Source organism: Acanthochromis polyacanthus, chromosome 11, assembly GCF_021347895.1.
Source record: "Acanthochromis polyacanthus isolate Apoly-LR-REF ecotype Palm Island chromosome 11, KAUST_Apoly_ChrSc, whole genome shotgun sequence".
Lineage (NCBI taxonomy): Eukaryota > Metazoa > Chordata > Actinopteri > Pomacentridae > Acanthochromis > Acanthochromis polyacanthus.
The window spans coordinates 7,483,036-7,509,410 of record NC_067123.1 but is presented as its reverse complement, the minus strand read 5'-3'; the positions used below and the strand labels follow the sequence as shown (position 1 = coordinate 7,509,410).

The 26,375-nt window shown below is 40.0% G+C and overlaps 2 protein-coding genes across 5 annotated transcripts in view; both read right to left on the bottom strand.

The window, feature by feature from the left end:
• The window catches only part of rnf19b (ring finger protein 19B), a 127,268-nt gene extending 105,050 nt beyond the window's left edge, over positions 1–22,218 (bottom strand). Inside the window, exon 1 of the mRNA XM_051955609.1 lies at positions 21,909–22,218. The gene's annotated coding sequence lies outside the window, so the exon portion shown is untranslated. The remainder of the gene's footprint in view (positions 1–21,908) is intronic.
• ak2 (adenylate kinase 2) overlaps positions 1–26,375 on the bottom strand; it is a 79,155-nt gene that overhangs the window by 25,717 nt on the left and 27,063 nt on the right. For 2 of the 4 annotated variants that reach the window (XM_051955632.1, XM_051955630.1), the window contains one exon: positions 25,271–25,521. The exons of the other annotated variants lie outside the window; for them this stretch is intronic. In XM_051955632.1, coding sequence (XP_051811592.1) covers positions 25,507–25,521 — 15 coding nt within the window. In that variant the 3' untranslated portion in view covers positions 25,271–25,506. Of the gene's footprint in view, positions 1–25,270; positions 25,522–26,375 lie in introns of those variants that run through there. 4 annotated transcript variants of the gene reach the window in all.

Sequence of the window (26,375 nt, the reverse complement as noted above, 5' to 3'; positions counted from 1 at the left end):
TCCAAATATTGCTGTTGGCATATTGACAAAAATGCGATTAATTAATTACATAGCCTCTAACTAATTTGATACATTTTTTAATGTGTTCCACCCACTAGTAGTAAAAACTACTCGTCAAAGAGGAAAGCAGTTGTTGATTTCCCTCCTGGTGAAAAAAATTCTTTTACCCCCCAAAATTTTTTTTTTTCTTTGATCATTAAGAACACCTAAACCTATATAACAAACTGGCGACACCCAATTATAGCTCAATCACTGTAACATCTGAATTAACATCACAGGTAGGATAGTCAGGTACTTTTCGTTGTTAATCCACAAACATGATCTGCCGCTCAAACTCTGTGAAAACTTGAAAGTTTTATTGATTACATAAACTTACTACCCTTCATGCTTTTTTACACTGGAACCCTTTAAAATCCACTTAAGGAAAACTACTGATGGCATGTCTGAGCACGAACACGTTTTCATCTTTTTATAATGTTTCAAAGTAACTTCCACCTCGGGCTAGCTGCACGTGTGAAGTTTGTCTTCCACACATCATTGGTCTAATCATGATGAGGTGATTTAATCATTTTGCTCTCACTCTGTCCAGCTCCAAAAAACAAAAGATTTCTGTTTATTGGTAAACTGCAAAGTGGTGATTGAACCACCAAAAAACAAATCTAAGTCATTCAGTGCTGAAGCTTTACAAATTCGCAGGGAGATGACAAACGGTGAACTTAACAGACTTTTGCTCTGCTATTTAACGCAAAATTCATCACACTGTAAATTTTAATAATCCTCCATGGTGGGCAACAACCAAAGTAGATGGGTTCTCAGATGGAGAAAAGCAACAATCTACCTAATATTGTTACTTAGAGCTGCACAAACAACATCCAGCTACGTCAGATTATCAAAGTTTCTCTCCAAATCAGTAATTTAACCCCTAACAAACCCATCTATGTGCATCAAAGTTACATATTTAAAGTTTACTTCACGGAAAATAACCCCCTTCTGCCTTAAAATGGCTGAGATGTAACTTATACACCATCGTTTCCTCTTACAACGTGAAACTGGTTTACAGCTGGGAGCACACCAGCTCCCTACGATCTGTAAAATTACTCTATGCCTGCACAATGACAAGCTGCTAGTTTGGAGGAATTCAGCCACCAAATGTTTGAGCTGGAAATAATTTAAAGAAGAAAACGGGGTTACAGAAAAGTTCCACCCCGGAAGCTGACAGGATTGTTCTTTAAGTGTAATGTAGGAAAACCCTGGAAGTTGACTTCACTGCAGGTTCAAGGTTGCGCACCTTTTATCAATAGCCAGTAAGAAAACAGTCTGATAGTTTTGTTTTCTGCCACGATCCAATCCTGCATGCTTTCCTCTCTGCATATTAACAGCCCAATTCATATCATAATAATGGAGGAACTTTAACCTCAGGCAATTTAAAACCAATTTCAAACCTTAAGTGCATCTCCTAGGGTTTACTTTTCTTTCTTTTTATATGCACTAAGCGGAGATCATTGCATTTATTTTTATTTATGTGTAACTGGTGTTTTTTTTTTTTTTTAAATCGGTCTCTGTTTTCAGGTGTTCGGTTCACATTACAAGTTATTACCCATTGATTAAATTAGGCTAAAGTGGTTAAAATTCATTTGAACGTGTCCTCCTCTTTTGTATTAAAACATATGTAATTAAAAATATCAAATTATTAATCCATATGGCATTCATATCAAAAAACTTTTCAGCAATATCGAATTCCTACTTTACATGGCTGTATTTAGCTCACATGTTGTATTAAAATAAAATGCAGAAACCGAGTTAACATTGTAAAAAATGGAATTTACACCATAGAGATTCTTTAAAATAACTACCAAAATCATTGTTTGTGCTGACACTGCATTGCCCTACGCATAAAAACACTTTTACATTTGTACATTATTTACATGGACATTTGCATTTGTATGTTTTTGCTAATGTTTATTTTTCATTATTGCACTTTTTTGCCTATATTATCTCCATTGACTGGAAACTGTACTTCACTGTGTACTGCTTTACTGCTGCGCGTGGTTTCCCCCTTACACACGCATTCCACCACTTATGTGCCAATAACTGATACCTCATTCCTCTGTATATAGTCTTAGTTTTTTTTCTTTTTTTTAAATCATCATGGATATGAATGTTCTCTGCAATTTTTGCACAGTTATTTTTCTCTGTACTGCCTTAATGCTTTCTTTTGGAGCTGCTTGTAATGGTGAACTTCCCCATTGTGGGATCAATAAATTTAAGCTTAATCTTACTTTTTCATAGTTTTCCCCTTAGGATTAATAAAGGGGCGGCACAGTGCTTGCGTTGGCAAACTTACAGCCGAAGAAGATTCCTGTTCATGCCCGGCTGTCCCAGGGTCTTGCGCAGGGAGTTTGCATGTTCTCCCTGTGCATGTGTGGGTTTTCTCCAGGCTTTCTGCCGACCTCCTCCACAGTCCAAAACATGCTGAGGTTAATTGGTAACTCTAAATCGTCGTTAGGTTGTGAAATCGATGAGTGCTATTGTCTCTATATGTAGCCCTGTGATAGACTGTAGACCTGCCTTTGCCCTACGCAGCTAGTGACCCCAGTAGCCACGGATTGCCTAATGAGGGATTAAGCGGTGTAACATATAATGGATATGGATTAATAAAGTATTTCTATTCTATTCTAATGCTACAGACACAGCTTCAGACTTGTGCCGTGTTGAAACTGAGATTACAAAACCTGGTAAGACTGTGACTTTTACAGAAAATGGCCGTTTCAGATACGAGCCTAAAAGGCTCGGATGCTGTTAGATTAATGGAATAGAGACTACGGGTCAGAAATAGGCCATATTTTGTGATGTATCATTGGATTAAATAACATCAACGAGAGGCTTCGGGGACGTATATAATAAAGATTAAACGTCGCTCCAGCACCAATTTCCGGGCCTTATCGAAGCCTTGAGTTTGATTATTAGATATCAGGATGGCCCTGTTCTGCCGAAGTGGACTTTCAGTAAGTGCGACTGCTCCCAGTCGAACTACGCTCATCCTTCATGGGCTCTCCTTATGCGGCCCATTTCCTGGGTTTGAACTCCTCGTTACGGCTAGTGACAGTTGGCGCGACGTGGCGGGCTGGTATCAGCGGACCTATGAATTACGTCTGGGGAGAAGGAGGAAGACGATGACGCGAAACGACGGAGGACCGGGCACCAAGACGAGAAAATCCAAGGTGGAAGAGCCCGAGGAGCGACGGATGCAGAGTTTGACAAGCCACAGTGATTCACTAACACGTTAACACATCCTCACTTTTACAAGCCCAACACGATCCCTTTCCTACTTGGGTTTGAAAAGGCACAGCCGGCCTCCTCCTCCCGCACAAAAGACCCTCCGCAACAGAAAGATGGCTCTCTGCCAACTTGACGGCTTTTTCTATTCACCATCTATTTTCCAACTCCAGATTAATGCAGGCAGCGCTTACGGCGGAAGAATAAAAAGGATTTCACCAACACCAGTTTCGCTTCAGAGAAAACGTCGGACAGTGATTCAGTATGGAAGACGGGCCGACTGTTCAACTTGTAGGTCAGCATATCAAACCAGAGCACGGCGTTCGTGTAAACGTTTGTAATTTTATTTTTATGGCACATCATATTTTCGATGCACTTGCGGAGGAGAAAAATTCCTGGAGGCACGATGGAAGCACACCAACGAAAGCAGAAGAATGGTATAATTTCTGTAAGATTCTGTTGGTCCTCAACACTTTAGCGTTACATTAACACCAAAATGATCAGGTCACGACTGAAGTGAGAGGCTGAGAATATTTATTGAGAGATGTTTCAACAATGCAATGAGGACATTACTCAATAACAGGATGGCACAATGGCAGCCGGTTCTGCTTCCCTCAATACATTACGGACTGATGCCACGACACTATCATTATAATGTCAAGAGTTCATTCAGTGCATTGTGCCAAATGTTCTTGGGTTACCAAAATTCCACATCGTGAAATTTAATTAAAAGCCAGTTAGAAAAACATCGGGACACCTTCCAAATATTCTTTTATTTTATGATCACGTGTCCTGTGGAGGTCAGGTCATCTTTTTTTCAAAAGCACTTGCACTTCATTCAGATGTAATAATATACACAATACTAATGTACACCACCAAAAACAGGCATACTCCATGTAAGCGATGCATGGCTTGGTACTTGATTTCACTTGCAAGAATCACCTCTGTGAGATACGTGGATCGATGATTTTTTTCTCAAGGGCCAATAACTGCTGACGGTTACAGGGGGTCCTTTGAACTGCTACATCGCCAGAATTCTCTTCCATTAACAGCAGCGACCCCAGGTTTCGATTTTCACCATAAGGGTCAGAAACAACTCCGGAATGCAAACTAGCCAACAGCTCTATATACAATCGAATACAGAGTATACATAGCGATCAGTCTATAGCCGCGTTTCTCCACGGCGTGTGCGAGCGCGGTCATATATACACGATGCGTGGCGTCTTAGTGACAATCTATATTTTCACTCCATGGAGATTGCGTGGCTTCTTGAAAGCAGCTCGCCATCAGAAGAGTCCAGCTGCACTTACGCTTGGACACACATACCACTCTCTCTCTCTGCCGCTCTCAAGCTCTGTTGAGGACAGTACACTCTACGCCCTTCATTTATGGCTCCAAGCGCGTTAAGTCCAGACTCTTCTGATGGCAGCGCTTCAAAGAAAAGGAAAGGCCATCTCCATGGAGTGAAATTAGATTTAATAAACGTTCGCAACAGGGCTGACAACCCGACCCGACACATAAACTGACAATATCTGATGACATGTAACGGCTTTGTTTATGTTTATCATCGGAGTTCTGACTTATGGTGAAAATCGACTTGGGGTCGCGCTGTAGGTCAAGAAATTTCCGATGTAAGTCAAGGACCCCTGTAACCAGTCAGCAGTATTGCCCTGAAAAAATCACTCGATCCCCTATGCTTAAAAACCCCCAAAGAGTGATTTTCAGTGGAAAAACAAGTACCATCATGCTAACATGAGTATCTGTTTTTGTGCTGATGTACTTAGTATTTTCTAATGAATTATTATATCTTAATTTGTGCAGTGCTTGATAAAAGATGACCTCGAGTTCACAGGACAGCTGATACATAAAGAATAAGAACGCACAATAGATTTTGACGAGGGTGCACCGAATTTTTATCTAAACTGCTTTTAGTTAAATTTCAGTGGATATTTGGTAAAGAACACTTTGCACAATGCACTGATGAACTCTGACATATAAAAGTGTGTGTCGTGGATTCAGTCGTAATGTTGAGGGAGCAGACGGCGGCATTGGCCATCCTGTTATTATGGCCTCTTGCATTGTGAAACAATCTCCAATCAAATTCTCAGCTCCACTTTCAGTCGACCTGATATTTTGTTTATGTAAGCCCGTACGTTGTTAGGCACAGAACTTAAAAAAAGAAAGTTCCAATCTTCTGCTTTCTTGCGTGTGCTTCCATCCCTCCAGATTTTCTTCGCTCCCGCAGTGCTATCGGATAGATGATGTGCATAAAATTAAATTACAAACGTGGTTAACACGACACTGCGTGCTTGGTTTGACACCACAGTGAACAGTCGGCGTCGTTCATCTGAACACGATCGTCCGACGGCTCTGAAAGCGAATGTGTTGTGAAAATCTTTTTATTCGGTCGCCGTAAGCGCTCTGCATTAGTCTGGAGTTGCGAAAATAGCATGGTTGAATAGAAGAAAACGCCGTCAGTTTTGCAGAGAGCCATTCTTTCTGTCTGCGGGGGCGTCTTTGTGAGGAGAGGAGGCCGGCTGCTGCCTTTTCAAACCCAAGTAGGACAAGTGGCAAAATCGTGTGGCTTGTAAGGAGGGCGGTGTAAGTTAGTTAGTGAGTTCACTGTTGCTGTCAAACAATCTTTCCAGCCGTCCTCCTCGGCTCTCACTCTTGATTGCTTTACTCCGTCCTTGTTGCCGTCCTTCTCGTTTCGCTCACCGCTCTTCCCTCCTTCTCCCCAGACTAATTCATCAGCGAAGTGGACGCTCCCTACACGAGGAGTTCAACCCCCAAAGAGCCCATGAGGATTGACGAAGTAGTTTCTCCATCAGTCCACTTACAAACCACTCGGCTAACTTGCCCACCTACCTAAAATCACTGGCCGGCCGGAAATGGCTGCGGAGCGAACATTTAATCTTTATTATATAACGTCACCAACCTCTCGATGTTGATGTATTTAATCCAAGATACCATCACAAAATTATTGGCCTATTTCTGACCACTCTCTATTCATTAATCTAACAGCATCCGAGCCTTTTTAGCTTCGTATTTCTGAACGGCCACTTTTCTGTAAGAGTCACAGTCTACAGGTTTTGTACATCTTCAGTTTCAACACGGCACAAGTCATGAGCTGTGTCTGTAGCATTTAGAATAGAATAGAATAACTTTATTAATCCATCCATCCATTATATGTACACCGCTTAATCCTATTAGCATCCGTGGCTAATGCGGGGTCCTAGCTGGCGTTAGGGCAAAAGGCAGGTCACAGTCTACACAGGGCTACAGTATAGAGACAATTCACACTCACATTTCACACCTAACGACTGATTTAGAGTTACCAATAACCTCAGCATGTTTTTGGACTTGTGGGAGGAGGTCGGAGAACCTGGAGAAAACCCACACATGCACAGGGAGAACATGCAAACTCCATGCAGCAAGATCCTGGAAAGCCGGGACATGAACCAGGATTCTTCTCGCTGTAAAGTCGCACAACACTGTTGCAGCCCCTTTATTAATTCCTAAGGGAAACAGAAAAAGAAGAATAAGCTTAAACTTATTGATCCCACAATGGGAAAGTTCACCATTACAGCAGCTCAGAAACAAGAAAAAAGCATTAAGGCAGTACAAGAAAAATAACTGTGGAAAAATGTGCCAGAGAACATATATACAGATGATTTAAAAAAAAAAAAAAAAAAACTTTAAAGACATATACAAGAGGATGAGGGTATCAGTTATGCACATAAGTAGGTGGAATGCGTGTTGTAAGGGGAAAAACGCAGCAGTAAACAGTACACAGTGAAGTACAGTTTCCATCACCATGGAGATAATTAGCAAAAAAGGCAATAAATGAAAATAAACAATAGCAAAACATAAAATGCAAAATGTCCTATGTAAATATGCTTACAAGTAAAAGGGTTTTATGCGTAGGGCATGCAGTGTCAGCAACAAACATGATGGTGGTAGTTTAATTTTAAAGAATCCTCTATGCTGTAAAATTCATTTTTTAAATGTACCGTTGTCGCATTTATTTTTAATACACATTGTGAGCTACAATAAGCAGCCATGTTAAAGTAGGGAATTGGCACGATATAGCTGAAAAGTTTTTTGATTGATGAATGAAATATGGATTAATAATTGATATTTTAATCCATAGTTTTAATACAAAAGAGGAGGGAAACGGTATCAAATTTGAATGTAACCACTTTAGCGCTATTTATCAAGGGGTAATTAACTGTAATGTGAACCGAACACTGAAACAGAGACATTAAAAAAAAAAAAAAAAAAGTTACCATAATAAAATAATGCAATGATTCCCCTTAGTGCATAATTAAAGACAAGAAAGTAAAACCTAGTAGATGCACTTAAGGTGAAAATGTTTTATTGCGCTGAGGTTAAAGTTTCCTCCATTATTATAATCATGATTGGCCCTTTAATGATGCAGAGAGAAGCATGCTAGGAGTTGGCATCGTGCCAGAAAACAAAAACTATCAGACTTTTTCTTACTGCTATTGATAAAGAGTCCACCTTGAACTGCAGTGAAGCAACTTGCGCAGGGTTTCCTACATTACAACTTTAAAGAAACAAATCTGCCAGCTTCCCAGGTTGGAACTTTCTGCTTACCGATTTTTCTTCTTTAAATTAATTTCCAGCTCAACACATTTGTGAGCTGAATTCTCCAAACTAGCAGCTTGTCATTGTGGCAGCATAGAAGTAATTTTTACAGATTCGTAGGGAGCTGGTGTGCTCAAGCTGTAACCAGTTCAGTCTGTAGAGGAAACGATGTGTATAAGTTACATCTCAGCCATTTTAAGGCAGAAGGGGTTATTTTTGTGGAAGTAAACTTTTTAAATTATGTAAACTTTGATGCACATAGATGGGTTTTTAGGGGATTAAATATAATGATTGGAGGAGAGGGAACTTTGAGTAATCTGACGTAGCTGAGATTGTTGTTTGTGCAGCTCTAAGTAAAATATTAGGTAGTTTGTGCATTTTCTCCATCTGAGAACCCATCTACTTGGTTGTGCCCCTAATGAGGATTATTAATTACAGGTGATGACTTTTGCGTTAAATAGAAGAGCAAAAAAGTCTGTTAAGTCACCGTTTGTCTATCTCCCTGCTGCAATTTTGAAGCTTCCAGCACTGAATGACTTTTAGATTTCTGTTTTTTGGTGGTTTTCAATCACCACTTTGCAGTTTACAATTTAAACAGAAAATCTTTTGTTTTTGGAGCTGGGACAATGAGGCAAATGAATTAAATCACATCAATCATGATTAGGACAATGATGTGTTTAAGACAAACTTCACACGTGGCAGGCAGCCCCCGAGTGAAGTTACTTTGACCATTATAAAAGAATGAAACGTGTTTCGTGCTGCAGACATGAAAATCAGTAGTTTCCATTAAGTGGATTTTAAAGGGTTCCAGATGTAAACAAGCATGGGGTAGAATTATTGTAATCAATATAAAACTTTCAAGATTTCCCCCCCCCCCCCCCCCCACCCCCCCCCCCCCCCCCCCCCTCCCCCCCCCCCCCCCCCCCCCCCCCCCCCCCTCAGAGTTTGAGCGCAGGACCACTGTTCGATGGTCAACAATGCGAAAGTTACCTGACATATCTACCGATGATGTTAGATTCAGATGTTACAGTGGATTGAGCTATAATCGGGCGTGTTAGGCCAGTTTTGTGCTATATAAGGCTTTAGGTGTCCTTTATAATTAACAAGAAATTGTTAAGAAATATACCCGGAGGAATCACAACTGCTTTCCTCTTTGACACGAGTAGTTACTAGTGGTGGAAACACGATTAAAAAAAATGTCTCCAAATTTAGCAGTTAAGAGGACATATGTAATTATTAACGCATTTTTGTCAAATAACAGCAATATTTGACACAAAGCAAGTTTTTCATTCAAAATAAATTGGTTGAGACTGAATCGATGAATAGACAGACATGAACTTAAACAACAGAGAGTTTATGTTTCATATATTTCATCTTTGCATTTACTTGTCTGCAAAACTGAGTGCAATTATAACGATTATATTCAACTTTTAAGACTTTTTGTAACTCAAGCACTTTCAATGCTTGAAATGGTCTATTATGGATGGCTGTACCCTACCCAGTAGCACACACCCACTGCTTTTATCCAGTGCCTCTGAAGATTTTGAAAAGGAAAACTTCCGTTCAAACAAGCTCAATGTGGTCTCGTCTTCCTTCACTGTTTCCAAACCTCCGTCTGCGCGAGTCTTCTCACGCTGGCAACAGATTTAGGCTCATTACTGCCATCTACTGGGCTGAGTGTTCATCAGTGTTTAACGCGTGTGCCAGAATAATAGGAACTGATAAAAATTGATTGAATTTTTAATGCGTTATTTTTTCCGTGTAATTCTCGGTTTGAGAGTTAGCATTAAAGTACCAGGAGTGGCTTACACAAATTATAAACTCGATTACTTCCAACTTGCTAAGATGTATATGTTAATGTAACTCTCTCAGTCTTTCAGGGCCACGGGTTCTACACTACATACAGTATTTATTTTGAAACACACAAGTAGGTCGTCACATCCAGATGAGTGCTTATAAGCGATATATATATTACAGGCCATAACTCAACACACCTTCATGTTTCATTAAAGTACGTTGGGATGCAACTGCTGATTTAAAACATAAAGGCAGCCGGACTTGGCACCTTAGTGTAGAAAATTCAAAGAAGAGCTAGCAATGGCCAACACGTAATAAGACCAACGACTAGGCACGATGCCAACCAAGATCTGCAATGGCTATAATTTATTATTGCTGCTGAATTAACTCTGGTCATCACAGCGCGGATACATACACATATATAGATGTGCAAGCATCAGCAGCGAAACATAGAGACAGTTTATATATTCTATCGGAAACAGCCATTGTTTCCAATTGCCATTTTAAAACTGTTTTTCCGTAGGCTTCGCTGAATGCTTTCAGGTTATTGTCTTGCTGACGAAAAACAAAGTCTTGGGTGTAGAAGAGTCTTAGTAAGTAGGCATTTTGCGAACATATTGCTGCATTATTCTCTTCCACTTTACAAAGCTTCCAGAAGCTTGGTATTGCATCCCTACATCATGATGCTGCACCACCATGCCTGTTTGATGTGCAAACCAGCAGTCTTGAGAGTGACGGTTTTTTGCAGTCTTTGTAGAAATCTGTTTTTTCACTTTATCCAGAAAGAGTCGTTGCCCGTAATTTTCTTGTCAAAAGCCAGACTTTACGTCAACCATAATTTCCAATGGTTACGACCCAATAAAGAAAGATAATAAAACCTCTCTAAGGAGTTTGAATACATTTGGTGTCATCTTTTTATAGACCATTGTATTTGCTCACTAATTTACTATGAACCAACTAGCGCGAAGCCCCCACCAAGAAAGTCTGCCAGACTTGCATGACTCACAGATAACATACGCAGCATATGTCTTCATCAGAGCCTCAACACTAGTGGAAATGCGGCAAACCGTCTGCCTGAATAAATAAATGAGCTGCAGATTTTGGATTCAAAAACCCAGATCAGGGATCATCCCTGCTTGTGTATAAATGTGTAACTTTCTTGTAAACAAGGCTCCACCCAGTGACACACAGAATCGGCTCTGGGCCTAGGAAAGGGAAGTCTTATAAAAGCTCCTTTGTTTGGTAAAGTAGTGAACAGATGCGCTTTCAGTGCAAGCACAAGTAAGACATGTCTGAGACATGAAAAGCAGAGAGGAGATCATTGTACACAGAAACTAATAGCCTCTCGACCTGACGGTTGATATAGTATTATTGTTTGTAATCTCCGCTCTTGTGAGCCTCCTCATGTTTTCCTGCTCTCAGGTGACAGGTGAGCCGTCTGACCCCTCCGTCGCACCAGTAGACTGACACAACGAACGAACGCTTTTCGTTCCCGTCTGGACGCTACACTCTCAGACCGCCCCTTCTGGTCCAAGTACCTCACAGCGCCAGAGGCATCCACTACCAAGGCCGTCTCGAACGCCGCCCTAGAGCCCAAGACGTTGTCATTCGCCTCCATCGTTTGCTGCTTCACTGCCGCCAGCAAATCCGCTCGTATGCCACCGCTGTAGAACGACCAAAGGCGTTCCGTTCATTGGTAAAGTTATTTCTCCTTCCCCTTACGAGTGGGCTTTCATTTCCCCTCAGTTGGTGGAAGTACACAGAGTTGATCCAAGTTTCACGATGGCAAACACAAATGAACCTTTAACGAGGAAGATGGAGCACTCAAATCACTGGTTGTAGGCAACAGAAATAAGGAGTCAAATTTAATTTACTCTCATCACAAAATCAAGCCTGAAGCGAAGAAGAAGTGATTAATTAACACCTATCCTTGCCTGCTGCTTCTTGCCTGCCTTTCACTGCTAGGACAAAAAATGATGATTAGGTTTTGAACAGTTAGCCAAGCAGAGTTTCCACGTCGTTTTGATAGATGCTCCTTCACCAGAAGCGTGTTATGAAAAATATATGACATTTTGTTGCATAATATTGTTTTGCCGTCCCATGGACAGCGTTTGCTCTTGTTTATCGATGTCTTTGCTTGCGAGTTCTTTATTAGTCTTTGAATCTGGTCGGTCTACTGCGTTTTTCCTATCCAACTGTACAAGTGTGAATCAAAAAAATTCAGGACTGCGCTTATATCCCAAATGCGAACGGATTTTAAAATTTGGCCAAACTTTCACTGTTGAGGCCAGTTCCTGTGTGCAGTGAAGTGCTCTGCTCCCACTCTCTCGCGCTCTGCTAAACGCTCCGTGGAAGTCCTTAGTGTAAATAACAGTGAAGACGCCCTCTCGCTATAAGTGCTGATATCTCCAAAAATTGGTTGTCAAAAATGGTTGAATATCCGCTTCAGAGTGTGGTGTGGTTAATTTCATTTGGAGAAGAGAGACATCATAAAGAGGCCAATATCGATGCCGCAGTCAGCAATGGTTTGGGTTGTGGGGCCCAAAAAACTTTTATCACCTCACTTGCCTGATGGCATGTGGCCAGTGACACAATATATATCGTTGTTTGCCATGATTACAGTTCGAGTTTACCTTGATGCTGTGGTGACGAATTCTTGTGTCTAAAGTCTGACACATATAACTCATCAATTAATATATATTTTTTGCCTCTACAGACCTTAAACTATGTCTCTTTGTTTTGATAAGAGTAGAAAGGGTTGAAGTGGGTACTTCTCAGTGACATAGAAGAGGATGACATATCGAAAGCAGCGTTAGGGAGGTGCATGTGCGGTACCCCCTTCAGTTAGGGTTAGGATGATAGTTTCCTGCTGCTCCAGGATTATTGCTGTGTGTCCGACTTTAGGGGACTCCCTGTACATTGACAACAACATCTGGTGCCTCCTGACCAAATGCGCCTTTCTTCTGGGTCTTGACCCTCTGCAGGAACTATTAAAAACTGCTGTTGCTTCCTCTTTGGTGGTAGCCGCAACCCACTCTAGTCACCGGGTGATGCATCTCAGCTGAACTGTTGGATCATCCAGCTGCTGCGACAGATGTTTGCCTCTGTAAAAGTTTGAGCTGCCATTTTAAAAATTCACGAATGGCCCCCAACTAGTGTCACAAAACTGCAACATCAGACAATAGACTTACATACACTGACCGTTCAAAAGTTGGTCACTTAGAAATGTCCTTATTTTTGAAAGAAACAGTTTTTTTTTCATATGAAGATAACATTAAATTGAATCATACAATCCAGTCTAGACATGTTAATGGGTAATGGCATATCTAGCTGGAAAACGTCTGATTTGTAATGAGAATATCTATAGTAGGGTACAAGAGATATCTCCAGCAACCATCACTCTGTGTTCTAAATGCTTATTGTGTTAGCCTATAGTGTTGGAAAGTGCTCCAATTGATGATTGCAAAACCTCTGTTGCTAATTTTGTTTAGCACAATGAACAAAAGTGTGAGTTTTATGGAGGAAACATGAAATTGCTTGGTTACCCCAAACTTTTCAACAATAGTGTATGGTGCCAGCAAGCTGAATGTGATGCAACATACACATATAAAAAGGTCTCTAAACTCTTTGAATCACACGGGACCTGCCTGTGTCTCCCCTACTTCCTTAACCTGAATGCATATATAAACAACCAAACCTGCTATCATTATTCAGTGGCCATATAGTTCCCTTTGGCAGCCCTGAGAGAGGAACTGAAGGCTTAGTTTCCACGAGATATGTAAAACTTTGATGGAAAAGAACCTGATACTGAAAAGTTAAAGACAGAAAACTGGACTGTGAATAATGAGAGGTTAAATCCAGAAATGCACTTTTAAAATCTTGAGATCTGGACTTATGGTATAGTTGTATCACAGCCTAACCCTGCAGCCTTCAGCTATAGCGAGCCTCCCAGTGGGCATCGAGCGACAACAGGTGCACGGTATATAATATTGTTGTGAAGATTGGTTGTGGGAAGGTTCAGGTGTTCTAAAAACACATGGAGGTCAGTTGCTGTTTTTTGCCGCTATTCGGCTCCTGTGGCGCATCAGGCTCGGAGGAGGCAATTCAGCCCAGCTTTAAACCTGGCGGCAACTGCTTGCAATTAGATCAACATACGTATTCTTGAGTCATAACTCAGTCAGGCCAAGCCACAATATAAAAAATACGTCATAGAATGATTTTTATATAGTATGAACTTTAAAGAATCCTTCAAGCAATCTCTGGTGCATTTCTGGTAATCTAGTACTATCAATCCTTATAAACCTGAGATAACAGATACCAATAATATATAAAGTATTCTTCAAAGTGATTAATGAAAAGTTGTAAGCCTCCGCTCGCGACTGCACTTGAACAACAATTTAACATACTTTAATGGTTCTGTTGCAAAATATAAGAGAGACTTCAAAAGAAAAGTTATAGTCATAACACTATAAGCTCACTGTATTCCGACATTTCATATCAGTGAACCCACAGTAGTCGTGTTTCCAATAAGTATTTTTGCACCGCTTTTTTTTTTTTTTTTTTTTTTTAAAAAAAAAGGTTCTCTCGGCCTTTTGCAAGAAGTTTTGCGCTTGTTTGAATGTTTTTTCTTTATTCCAGAGTTGATGCACCTCTCTCGGTAGATGGAACCCCTTTTTCTGACAAAGTTCTGAGTAAAGAACATTTAACTCCACTTTATGATAATCAGCATTTTCCACTTTCTTTGTTGTTTCGTGTCCAGACTGCATGAAGCAGTGTCCACTGCTGTTGTTCTACTTAAAGTTTTTAGCATTTGGACAAATGGGGTTTTGGTTTCAGCCTTCTTCTACCCAGTTTATTAAGCCATGTAGTGTCGTAGCGCCACCTTCTGACGCACACTACGCAGCTTGCTTATTCCTTCAGCAGTTAAGTGAAACGGACCTTATTTGCATTTTCTTTTGATGTTCTGCAGCCATTGCAAGCAGTTTTTACAAATTTACTGAACGTTTGGTATACTGCTAAACTCCGTACGTTTGGACTCACAAGTCAGATTTCCAAACCTCGAGTTGACTGACTGATTTCAGCTCCAGTTTCTACTTCTAGGTTTGATGAGTAACACCAGTAATTTATCAGAAATTACTAATGAGTGAGCGCGGCTCAAAAAAAACAACCACAAACTGGCTCTTCATGACTAACAGCTACATGTCTATCTATCTGGAAAAATTTAAACATTACATTAAGGCATGCATGCAGTGGGAGGTCGATGGGAACACAAATGGAGAGTTTGAGTTTTCTCCATCTCCCACTGATTCTCATTAACACCTCTCTCCCACACACATGCAGATATAAAGAGTCCAGAGGAAGGTGGAGAACCAGGCGGCTATAATTAGAGGAGCGCTCAGGAGAAACACTGCTGAGTTGTTGAATGTTTAATGTCAGGCCTGCAAAGAGCAAACCTCCGAGCTCCTTTACACCTCCTCCCAGCGGCGGCAGTGAAGTGAGCGACGTGGGTTCGGGTTTCTGGGAGGAAACGGCGGCACAATGCAAGTACATCTGACAGCCGAGCGTGTAATTCCCAGCTATTGTCGGTAACCTGATCCTGGTAACGACACGGGAACCCAAAGCCCCTCTGGATGAGGTAATGGTCTAAAACACACAGACTAAGAGAACAACAACCTCACGTTGTTGTTTTCACAATGCAGCCTGGTCAGCTTCTAATAAAATCATAACAACACATCATCCGGGTTGTGCAGAAGAAGCTCTTAAATTACAGAAATGATTTTGTCATCTCAGGACCATTAAACATAATCATGATTTTTGCGCTGTAATTGATTTGTTTTTCAGACAGCCCAAAGAGCTGCCTCTGTCCTGAAACAACCTCTGCTGAGCTGCTTCACGTGAGCTCGATGTGCAGCGAGAATGTGGACTAAATTTAAACATTTGGAAGACGCAGTGGGCGGTAAAATCATACACTTCATTTTCTGCTTTCTGGTGAATTTAATGCACCAGTTTGTTTTCTTTCTCTGCATAAATTTACGGTTGTTGCTAGAGGTATGGACCCGTACCCGTAGCCTGTGGACTACGGATACGGCACTTGCCATTTGCCAATCAGATACGCGAGATCTGGTCACGTGACTCCCGGTAGACGCTAGCGGTACAGACCCGTAGCATCGGTATTGCAGGTACGGACCCTAAACCTGACCCTAACACTAACCCTAACCTTAACCTTTGCTTACCTTTCAACAGTTTGCAGTGGTTAGCAGCTTCTTGACTCGCGAGACTTGCGTACGGGTCCGTATCTGTCTGGCAGATGGAAAGTACCCGTACCCGTAGCCTGTGGGCTACGGATACGGGTCCGTATCTGTAGACACTACCTAAATTTACAGTTCAAATGTCCTTCTTGACGTAAAAGGTGCAACGGATAGAATGATTATCAACTTGGCCGATTACTTCGACCAAAATTGTTAAATATCGTCCAGTTATTGATAAATTAAATACACTATTTCACGTATGATGCAGTCTCATCTCTGTTGTTGCTCCTGTCACATTTTTTCCTCACTGTAGGCTAATTTTTTTACTCCATTACCAAGTCCTGCACCTCTATGGACACAGAAGAACCATGATTAGAAGTAGAGAGAATTTAGGAATGTCTTTTGTGTTGCATCATACCGTTATGCCGCAAATCATAAGATAGACAAAACAAAAGTTGATTTGACAAAAAGTGGAATCGAAATGTACAATATTTTCCCAGGATCCCAGAAGTGTTACCAATACTGGATAAAAATGGTGTCTCTACATACTGTAGATATCTTGCAACTTGCATTTTAAATCTGTTTCCATCCTTGTGGTTTTATGTGCACTGAATTTTGGTCACAGGACCGTTGGTCACAGCATGGTCATAAACGGTGTCCTGCTTGCACCGATTTTTTTGATTTTTACTGAATTTTAAGACTGCAAATCTTTGTCACATTTTTAAGTAAAACATGCAGGAGCGAGTGATTTTCAATAAAGATCTCAATTTTTAGCTTAGATTTTTTACCATTTTACCTCAATGAAACCAATACTTTGAGACCCATAAAGCAGTTTTTCAGGGCTGCTCAGAAGTAAATACACTGCTCAAAAAAATTAAAGGAACACTTTTTAATCTAAGTATTGCATTAAATCAGTCAAATATGTGGGACACTGATCTGGTCAAGTAAGTAAAAGAGGGGGTTTTCAGTCAGTTTCAGCTGCTTTGGTGTTCATAAAATTAACAACAGACGCACTAGAGGGATAACAATGAGACAACCCCCAAAACAGGAATGAGTTTACAGGTGAAGGCCACTCACATTTTTTCCTTCCTAATGTTTTCTGACTGTTTTTCACTAGTTTTGCATTTGGCTAGGGTAAGTGTCATTTCTGGTAGCATGAGGCAATACCTGGACCCTACAGAGGTTCCACAGACAGTCCAACTCCTCCAGGATGGCACATCAATGCGTGCCATTGCCAGAAGGTTTGCTGTGTCTCCCAGCACATTCTCAAGCGCATAGAGTAGATTCCAGGAGACAGGCAGTTAGTCTAAGAGAGCTGGACAGGACCGTAGAAGGTCCTCAACCCATCAGCAGGACAGATATCTGCTCCTTTGTGCAAGGAAGAACAGGATGAGCACTGAAAAAGCTCTACAAAATGAGCTCCAGCAGACCACTGGTGTGAATGTCTCTGATCGAACAATCAGAAAGAGATTCAATGAGGGTAGTCTGAGGGCCTGACGTCCTATAGTGCCCGCTGTGCTCGCTGACTGGCACTGTGGAGCTCGGCTGGCAACACAGGAATTTGCAAGTCCACCACTGGTGCCCTGTGCTTTTCACAGATGAGAGCAGGTTCACCATGAGCACATGTGACAGACATGAAAGGGTCTGGAGAAGCCATGGAGAACATTATGCTGCCTGTAACATTGTTCAGCATGACTGGTTTGGTGGTGGGTCAGTGATGGTGTGGGGAGGCATATCCATGGAGGGACATACGGACCTCTACAGGCTGGACAATGGCATTCTGACTGCCATTAGGTATCAGGATGAAATGCTTTGACCCATTGTCAGACCCTACATTGGTGCAGTGGTCCTGGATTCCTTCTGGTGCACGGCAATGCCCAGTCTTATGTGGTAAGAGAACTCATGCAGTTCCTGGAGGATGAAGGAACTGATACCATTAGCTGGCCCCCATGCTCACCTGACCTGAATCCAATAGAACACCTTTGGAACATTATGTTTTGTTCCATCCGACACCATCAGGTTGCTCCTCAGACTGTCCAGGAGCTCAGTGATGCCCTGGTCCAGTTCTGGGAGGAGATACCCCAGGACACCATCTGTCGTCTCATTCAGAGCTTTTCCCGGCATCATCAGTCATGCCATACAAGCCACATGGAGGACATACAAACTACTGATACCATTTTTGAGTTGCTGCCAAGGAATTTCAGCACATGGACTAGGCCTGCCACATCAGTTTTTCACTTTGATTTAGGGTGTCTTGAATTTAGCCCTCCTGGGGGGGGTTGATAATTTTCATTCCCATCAAACAATCTGGCATCTTTCTATTCCGAACACATTATCCAGTCCATATCAATGTAAATATCCAGTTTGTTTATCCCCCGCATTGAAATATGATGTGTTTCAAAGTGTTCCTTCAATTTTTTTGAGCAGTGTATACACACACACACAGACCACAACATATATATATATACATAGAACAGCGCCCTCCATAATTATTTGGCACCCCGGTTAAGATGAGTTGAAAGCCTTAAAATAAATTTAATTTTTGTTGGCAGAAGCATACTCTCACACTGAAAATTGTTAAAAAATGTATTATAGGAGAAGATTAGGTGCGTTTTTTGTTGGTAGAAGGGGCTTGTAAAAAGTCTTAACATCAGGGGTGCAAATAATTGTGGCACACATGATTCGATGTAAAGAATTATTTCATAATGTGTAATTTTTTTCCCCACTGAATAAATGCACTTGAATTAAAGGTTGGATTTTCCCCTTTTTTTCATTGTGGTCCCTATATTATTTAGAAAAAAATTGAATTTATTACAAGCTAAACAACACAAAGAACACATCTTAAACCGGGATGCCAACAATTATGGAAGGCGCTGTATATATAATATTATATATATATATATAATATATATATATATATATATATGTGTGTGTGTGTGTGTGTGTGTGGTGTGTGTGTGTGTGTTTGTGTATATACATACACACACACACACACACACACACACACACACACACACCACACACACACACACTTATGTCGGAATCCATTCCTACGGTGTGACGTAAGTCGATTTTTATGGTAAGGTCGGAACTCCGGTGAAAACGTAAACAAAGTCGTTGCGTGCATCATGGCATCAATCAGTTTAACATATTTGTACAACTACAGCAATGAAAACAGTCATTAGCTCACACTGAAACACAACTTGGTAGGAAAATATGGGTGAAAATCTAAATAAAGCCATCTTATAGCGTGACGTGACAACATATTCGTCCACTCCGCTTGTCAGCTAGTTCACTGAACCAGTTCTGACCTAATGGTATTTATATAGCGCTTTTTCCAAAGCACTTTACATGATACATCACAATCACCCATTCACACACTGATGGCAGAAGCTGCCATGCAAGGCACTAACCACGACCCACCAGGAGCAACTAGGGGTTCGGTGTCTTGCTCAGGGACACCTCGAAATGAGCTCAATGGGCCAAGGATCGAAACCAGCAACCTTCCAGTTACAGACGGCCACTCTACCCACTGAGCCATGCCACTTCTAACGGAAAAACATCGTACGTTAAACCGAGACCAGCCCGTCATCAGTTCCAATGTAACGGTGAAACGACGTAAGTTGAGGATGTCGTAAACCGAGGACCTACCTACCGCCAATCAATGCTGATGAATAAAAGCTGAAAAGCCTCTTTTAAATTAAACAGTGAAAAAAACCTTAAGGAAGACAAACCTTTTGATTAAGTTTTGTTGTTTCTGACGTAAACATTTTAATTTCTACTAATTACATTAGTTCCAACTATCGGATATCAGCTTTTTTCTTGACTAATAATCGCTATCAGCACTGAAAAAAAATCACATTAGTTGACTCATACAAAAAAACTGAATTTTTGTCGGAGAATAAATCAATGTGAATTTACATTAAATTCCATCCATATGGTAGTTCTTTACAGCCAACACTGAAATTTTAAAGTGTAAAAAAATATTCAGATTTTATCATAAACACAAACATTTTGACTGCAATCATTTAAATTTAGATATTAAAAATTGTGTTCAAGAAACTGAATAAACTTGCCCGCGCCCTCTAGTGGACAAACTGTGTTAAACATGCAGTTCGGTTTCTAAATCAGCTGCTAAAAAAGTCAGCAAGACGACACAATTTGACAAAATCAACGGGGTTATCATCAAATATTCAATTTTTTCGTTTGTGGCAACAGAATTTAAATTTTGAGATCCAGATATTCTTTTTCCCCTAAATGTAGGCTAACAATAAAGGCGAATTGTGACGTACATTTTAATCAGCACATTTTTGCCACCATATTTATACTTTTAATCTTTTAAAAGATGTAGATAATTAATCCCAGCTTGGTTGCCTGACATTCCTGAAACCAAAGCTCCTGGAGGTCAAATTTAATTTAAAAACAATTAAAAACACCTTATTTCAAACCATAATTGCTCCAAAACCTGTGATTCTGCTGCTCCTATACGTTGTATGTTTACCCAGTTCTTTCGTTTATACATGAATATTGTTCTGACTGGTATTTTCTGCTACTAATCTATATTAAATTACTATAAAATAGAATTATAGTTGTTTGACTGCTGGGCAAATGTTTCTAGATAAACACAGCTCAGCTATCTGTAGTACATTTTTTCATCAAACCTCTATAATTATATATAACTTCAGTTGACAGTTGGCGACTTTATTTGGTTTACTGACTAAATTAATCATATATATTTATAAAATACACATAAACAATGAAATCTTGTGCTTACTGCCATTGTTTTCCTATTATTTCTACAGATTATTATGTGTTTTTATATAATTTCAGTTGATAATTAGCTACTTTGATTGGTTTATTGACTAAATTAATCAAATATATTCCTAAAATATACAAAAAAAAAACTCGTTAAGGTTAAAACAATGAAATCTTGGACTTACTTCTATTGTTTTCCCTGATATTTTTACAGATTATAATATAATTTTTAAGGGATTTAACAACCTGACATTAGAAATATATTTAAATACAGCACTTAGACATGCAGATTTATCAAGTGTCTGTATCAAACGTCATAGAAAAAGTAGAATTCAGTGTTTGTTTTAATGAATGGGTGAGGTTTACTAGATAATACGCTATCAGATATTTCATTTTGATAAGTAAAACCCTTCTTTCCTGGTTCTCTGTGCAGCTCATTGTCAAATCAAATCTAGATAGCAGATAAAAAGATAAACACACACCTGTCAAGTGTTCAGTCTAAACAAATCTTCCACTTCAGACGTCACTCTCTCGACCTACGTGGTGATTAAAGAGCTTTTCTGTAAGACTTTAAACATTATTTACAGAGATCTGGAGAATAGCAGCTCATTATGTTCTAAGAGCTCCTTATTAGGCTTTTACCAGCAAAATCTACAACCTGAACAAGTTCTGGCTGCTTCTGGTTTGAGCATTTTAACAAAATTCAAGCATTTTTATTCATGTAAAACTTAGATTTTGTCTTTTCTACAACGACACGATGGAAAATATCCCCATATAATAACAGAATCTGTCCTCAAACTGAAGTAAAAGCAAAATATTCCTGCTCTGGTGTGGATCAGTGGCTCCTCTTTCATCCTAATATCTCATCTGTCCACAGCTTTCTTTCTACCTTCATGTTTAATGTATTTTTTCCTGGAAAATACAGCCTGTCCTCAGAGCTGGGGAGTGGCAGAGCAGCCAGGAATGTGTTTTAGAGGGATTTTAACTCTCACACAGCCCGGATGAATCGTTTAAAGGTTTATTTTCAGAGGAGCTATGTCCTCTCTGTGTGCAACAACCTACATGTTCGCATGTTTCCTCCCTGACATGATAATCTGGGAGGTGTTTGGCAGAAGACAGTCATGTTGGAGGTAAAAACATCCACCCTGCCTTTGTTTTGAGCTCCATCCAGGTTATTTCCACCCCGACATCCAGACCAACACGCAGCAGAGCTCCACTCACCGCTCAGCTCCGGGTTTCCTCCACAGAAGGCTGGGAGATGCGGCTGCCGCTCCGGCTGCGGTCCAGGCGGCTCCCCGCGTCTCTCCGCTCCGTGCTGGAAGCTGCGTGGGTGTCCGCGGCGCTGCCTCCGTGGCCGTGTCCGCCTCCCTGCTCTGCGGGCTCGGCGGTGTGTCCTTGCGGGTGTCGGCCTTCTTACTGTTGGTGCGCACCGGGAGAGCAGCGGCCAAACTCTGGACGATCTCCGCAGCCGCTCCGCGTCGCCTCGAGCTCCGTGGCTGCCGCCCTCTGACGTCATGGAGGAAAGCCCTGCCGGTGACGTCAGGCCGTCGGCGACACGGAAAGCCCTCCCCGCAGGAACCGGTTTACTGCCAGTGTTTACAGGACACAGAGGCAGGACGGGACCGGTGACATTTACCGGATTATTACCGATAAAACTTAGGAACTTAGTGGACCAAAAAAAAAGTTCATCTGGCTGGAAATTAAAAAAACAAAACAAAAACAAGTGAATAAAAAGAATTTAAGACATCATATTGAAGATATTATTTATGAATTTTAACTGTTTCTGTCACTTTATCTACTCTACAATTATTTATAAAAAAAATATGACCTTGAGATAAAACAACAAAATCTTGGACTGACTTGAATAGTTTTTCTTATATTTTTAAAATAGGTTATTCAATAATCATATTTAATTTGGTTAAAAAAAGTTTTACTGAATTATTGGTAAAACTGTCACATTTTAAATTACAGAGACATTTATTTGAGTTACAGATTTCTTCTGGCTGTAAATAACATTTAAAAAAGTGAGAAAAAAACACTACGTCATATTCAAGACATTAATGATGAATTTTAACTATTTCTCTGATTTTTTTTAAATTAAAACTGTAATGTCTACAATTATTTATACTCTTGAAACTGTCAAAGCTTTGTGAAACTGCAGCTTTTATGTAACTTTTACTAAATAATTATTGATAAAATTGTCACATCTTTATATTACAGAGACATTTATTTGACCAACAAAGTTCTTCTGGCTGGAAATGAAACAAATAACTGAATAAAAAAGAACACTAAGTTATCATGTTTAAGACATTAATGATTAATTTCAACTATTTCTATGATTTCTTTTTTAAATTGTAATGCCCACAATTATTCATTGTGATATATTGTGATATATTTTTAAAGAATCTGTAATTGGATAAAAGTTGTTGGAAGAAGATGTGTTGATGACTTTGAACTGAGGCTTTTGTCCATAAAAATAATAAAAACAAAAGGATAAATTAAAGAAGCAAACTATGTCCATTTACAAAAATACTGCAGAAAGTTGGGAAATGTTCAGAATTTACCTCCAAACATTCTGCTGTGAATCCAAACCTCATATTTTATTGTTAAAACTACGTAAGGGGAGATTTAAGGGAAACGTTTATCAGATTAATGAGCAGAAAGACCAGAAACCGGTCAGACCGCAACTTGTTTAAATGGAATCACACATTCTCATCTTATCACTCTGGCTGTTTTTCCCACAACATAAAAGCAGGAAATGTTTTCTCTAGAAGCTTCCAGGAAGTTGCTACGATAGCAGCAAATTAAGCAGTTACGTTTCCAAAACCGTCGCTTATCTTTCAGCCTCAAAGAATTTCAGAAATGACCCTGAATAAATCATTTACTGCTTTTACAGTGACTTTTAGTTAACTAAAATGTGCTGATCTTTTCCTTCTCTTCACAGAGAGTCTAATGGATACCTCTTCAAAAATATTTGGTCACAATTTCTTCCATGGTTTTCCAGAAACAAGGGGCAGCTCAACTAACCCACTCTCTTGTATCACTTTCTATAAAACAGGTTTTACATTTTAGCTTTTATTCATGCCAAAATCTTTTTACAGTTATGTGTTCATTTTCTTATTAATATGATGTATAGTTACGCTAGTTCCTGCTTTTCTTCAAGCTTTTATTACAAAACAAGTATTTTATACCAGCACTAAACAGTCAGGACTGCACTGAAGTTAAGTGAATTTTTTGAGCTTACTAATTTATTTTATGCCTCAGATGAAATCAGTATCATGGCCATATTAGTTGATGTTCCTGTTAAATAAACAAACACATTTTTACCAAAAGAACCCAACTGTACCAGTTAATGTCACTTTTTACAAAACATACCTATTAAACTAAACTTTTATAACATCCTGTGCTCATTTTTCTCTTATAAATACGCCGATATTAACCAGCATGAGGGCTCGAGGAAAAGAAAACTGGGTCAGTTGGGCTTCTGTTGTCTCAAAGGGTCCATTAAGTCCATTATGCATGCAGCACAGAAGACAGTAGCGTCACTGTTTTGCACAAAAACCTGTCTCCATCCAGGTTTTCTGCCTTGAAACGTTCAATTATTACAACACTCATGTCCTGCTTTCACTGTCTGATAAACCAGCCTGTCTTATATAAGGAACATGTAACTGCCTCGTTGGAAGAAAACTCACCTTTTTACCAAAGAATCCAACCTGTTGTGTTTAGGATCCTTCTAGCCGACGTCCCTACTCTTTCTTCTTGTACTCCCTGACTGTCTCCACTGTCCCTATCGATTAAAGCACAAAACAAACCCTGAAAACCAACATAATCTTTCTTATTGGCATTTCTTACCATAAACATGTTAAAAAAAATCTCTTCATTTGTGTCATTTTACTGCAGCAAAAACACTTCAAAAAGGTTCAAACTGGGCCTCCTAGAGTTTTAAAATAATAAAAATTAAGGAGAAACTTCACAGATTTACTTCATTTCAAACAAGAAGATTTGAAAAATAGAGTATATTTGTATGAATTTATTTAATTTGAAACCATTTGATGACTAGAATTATGAACAAGTTGCCAAATGTTTGTTTTTTTTAAAAGTTCCTTCTGTGTCAAGTATGTAAAGGAGATATTGTGATACAGGTAACGGCTTTGTTTACGTTTTTGCCCAAGTTCCGACTTACGGTGAAAATCGACTTACGTTAACCTATAGGAACGGAACTCCGATGTAAATCTAGGACCCCCTGTAATTGATTTTGCCTAGTCTTATTTTAGTTTAAGTTTATTTCGGAAAATTATTGTATTTTAATCTTATCGCTGGTCTACATTTTAGGCACTTCTGTCAGTTTGTTTTTTCTGATCAATATCATGCACAAGCAGTTTTCTTCTTATCTGAAATTGTCCAAAAAACACAACATTGAGTTGCTACAACATTATGTCAATACAACCTATCAAAATAAGAGATCTGAAGCCAGAAAATAATATTTCTTGCAGCAGTATGTCCCTTGAGCACATCTTCAGTTGCTAAAAATGTGGATTTTAGAGTTTGAGAGTCGCACGAAACACAAAAAGCACAAAATATGATGACTGTAGAAAAGCAAGCGGTTTATTAGAAGGGGAAACATGAGGACAAAAAGATGGCTTTGTTCATTCCTGTCAAAATCTACAGGGAATAGAAATGTGCTGAAAAGTAAAAGAGCCCAACAGCACCGCAAAATTAACTCATGAAGGAATTCCCCCCTCTTAGCATCCGAGCCCTGCCCTCCGTTTGTTCACCCACCACGAGCTCCAATCCGTCGCCTCGGTGGGAATGGAGCAGCTCAGGACTCAACCAGCTGCAAGACAAAGTGGGAAAAGGGGGGAAAAAAAGAAGGTTCAGGTGAATCATGGTGAAAATGCAACAAGCCATGACTAATATTAAAACTTTCTTGGTCATTTAAATGCTGGAGCTGTCAGAAAAGGAAAAAAAAATATCCCTCCTGTCCAGCTCTCAGTCCAATTAAACCGGAGTTCGCTTTAAAGTGCACACTGAAAAGTTCACTCAAGGCGAACAAAACAAATAGCAGCCAGGTTCGACTCCGCATGTGTTCATTTACAGCTTTCAGAAAGTGACAAAGTTACAGAGGCACAGTGCCGAAAGCAAAGGCAAATTCAGCATGAAATTGTCTCATCGTGTTGAATAAGAGACTGAAATCTGCCCCCTGGGAATGCCGAACATCTGCTATTGTTTTTCATCATAACAGCCCCGAGAGAATAAAAGCACATCAGTATTCAAGAGGAAGAGGAGGCGGCGGAGTCGACACACAAGATGTTTCCACCGAACACAAACACCAGGTGAATACAGAGCAGCAGGAAACTAATGGGTCAAGGAGGAACAGAGGAGTCGAATCCCTCGAAGCTCCATTTCAAAAGAAAATCTGGAGGCTGCGTAGACTAAAGGGAAAAGACGGCTAAATATCAAACAACAATCTGCGTTTAAAACACATCATGAACAGAAGGCAACAAAAAGAAGGTAATAAAGGTCTTTCCTTTCGATGCATCTACTCAGTGTGGAGGCGCTCTTTGTTTCTGAGATTGCTTTGGCCTTTTAAGATCACATCCTTGATAACATGCTGCGACGTGAAAGCACTGCCATGAAACAAAAATGGGTAAAAAGAAAAATAAGACACCGCAGGGAGCTGCAGGAACA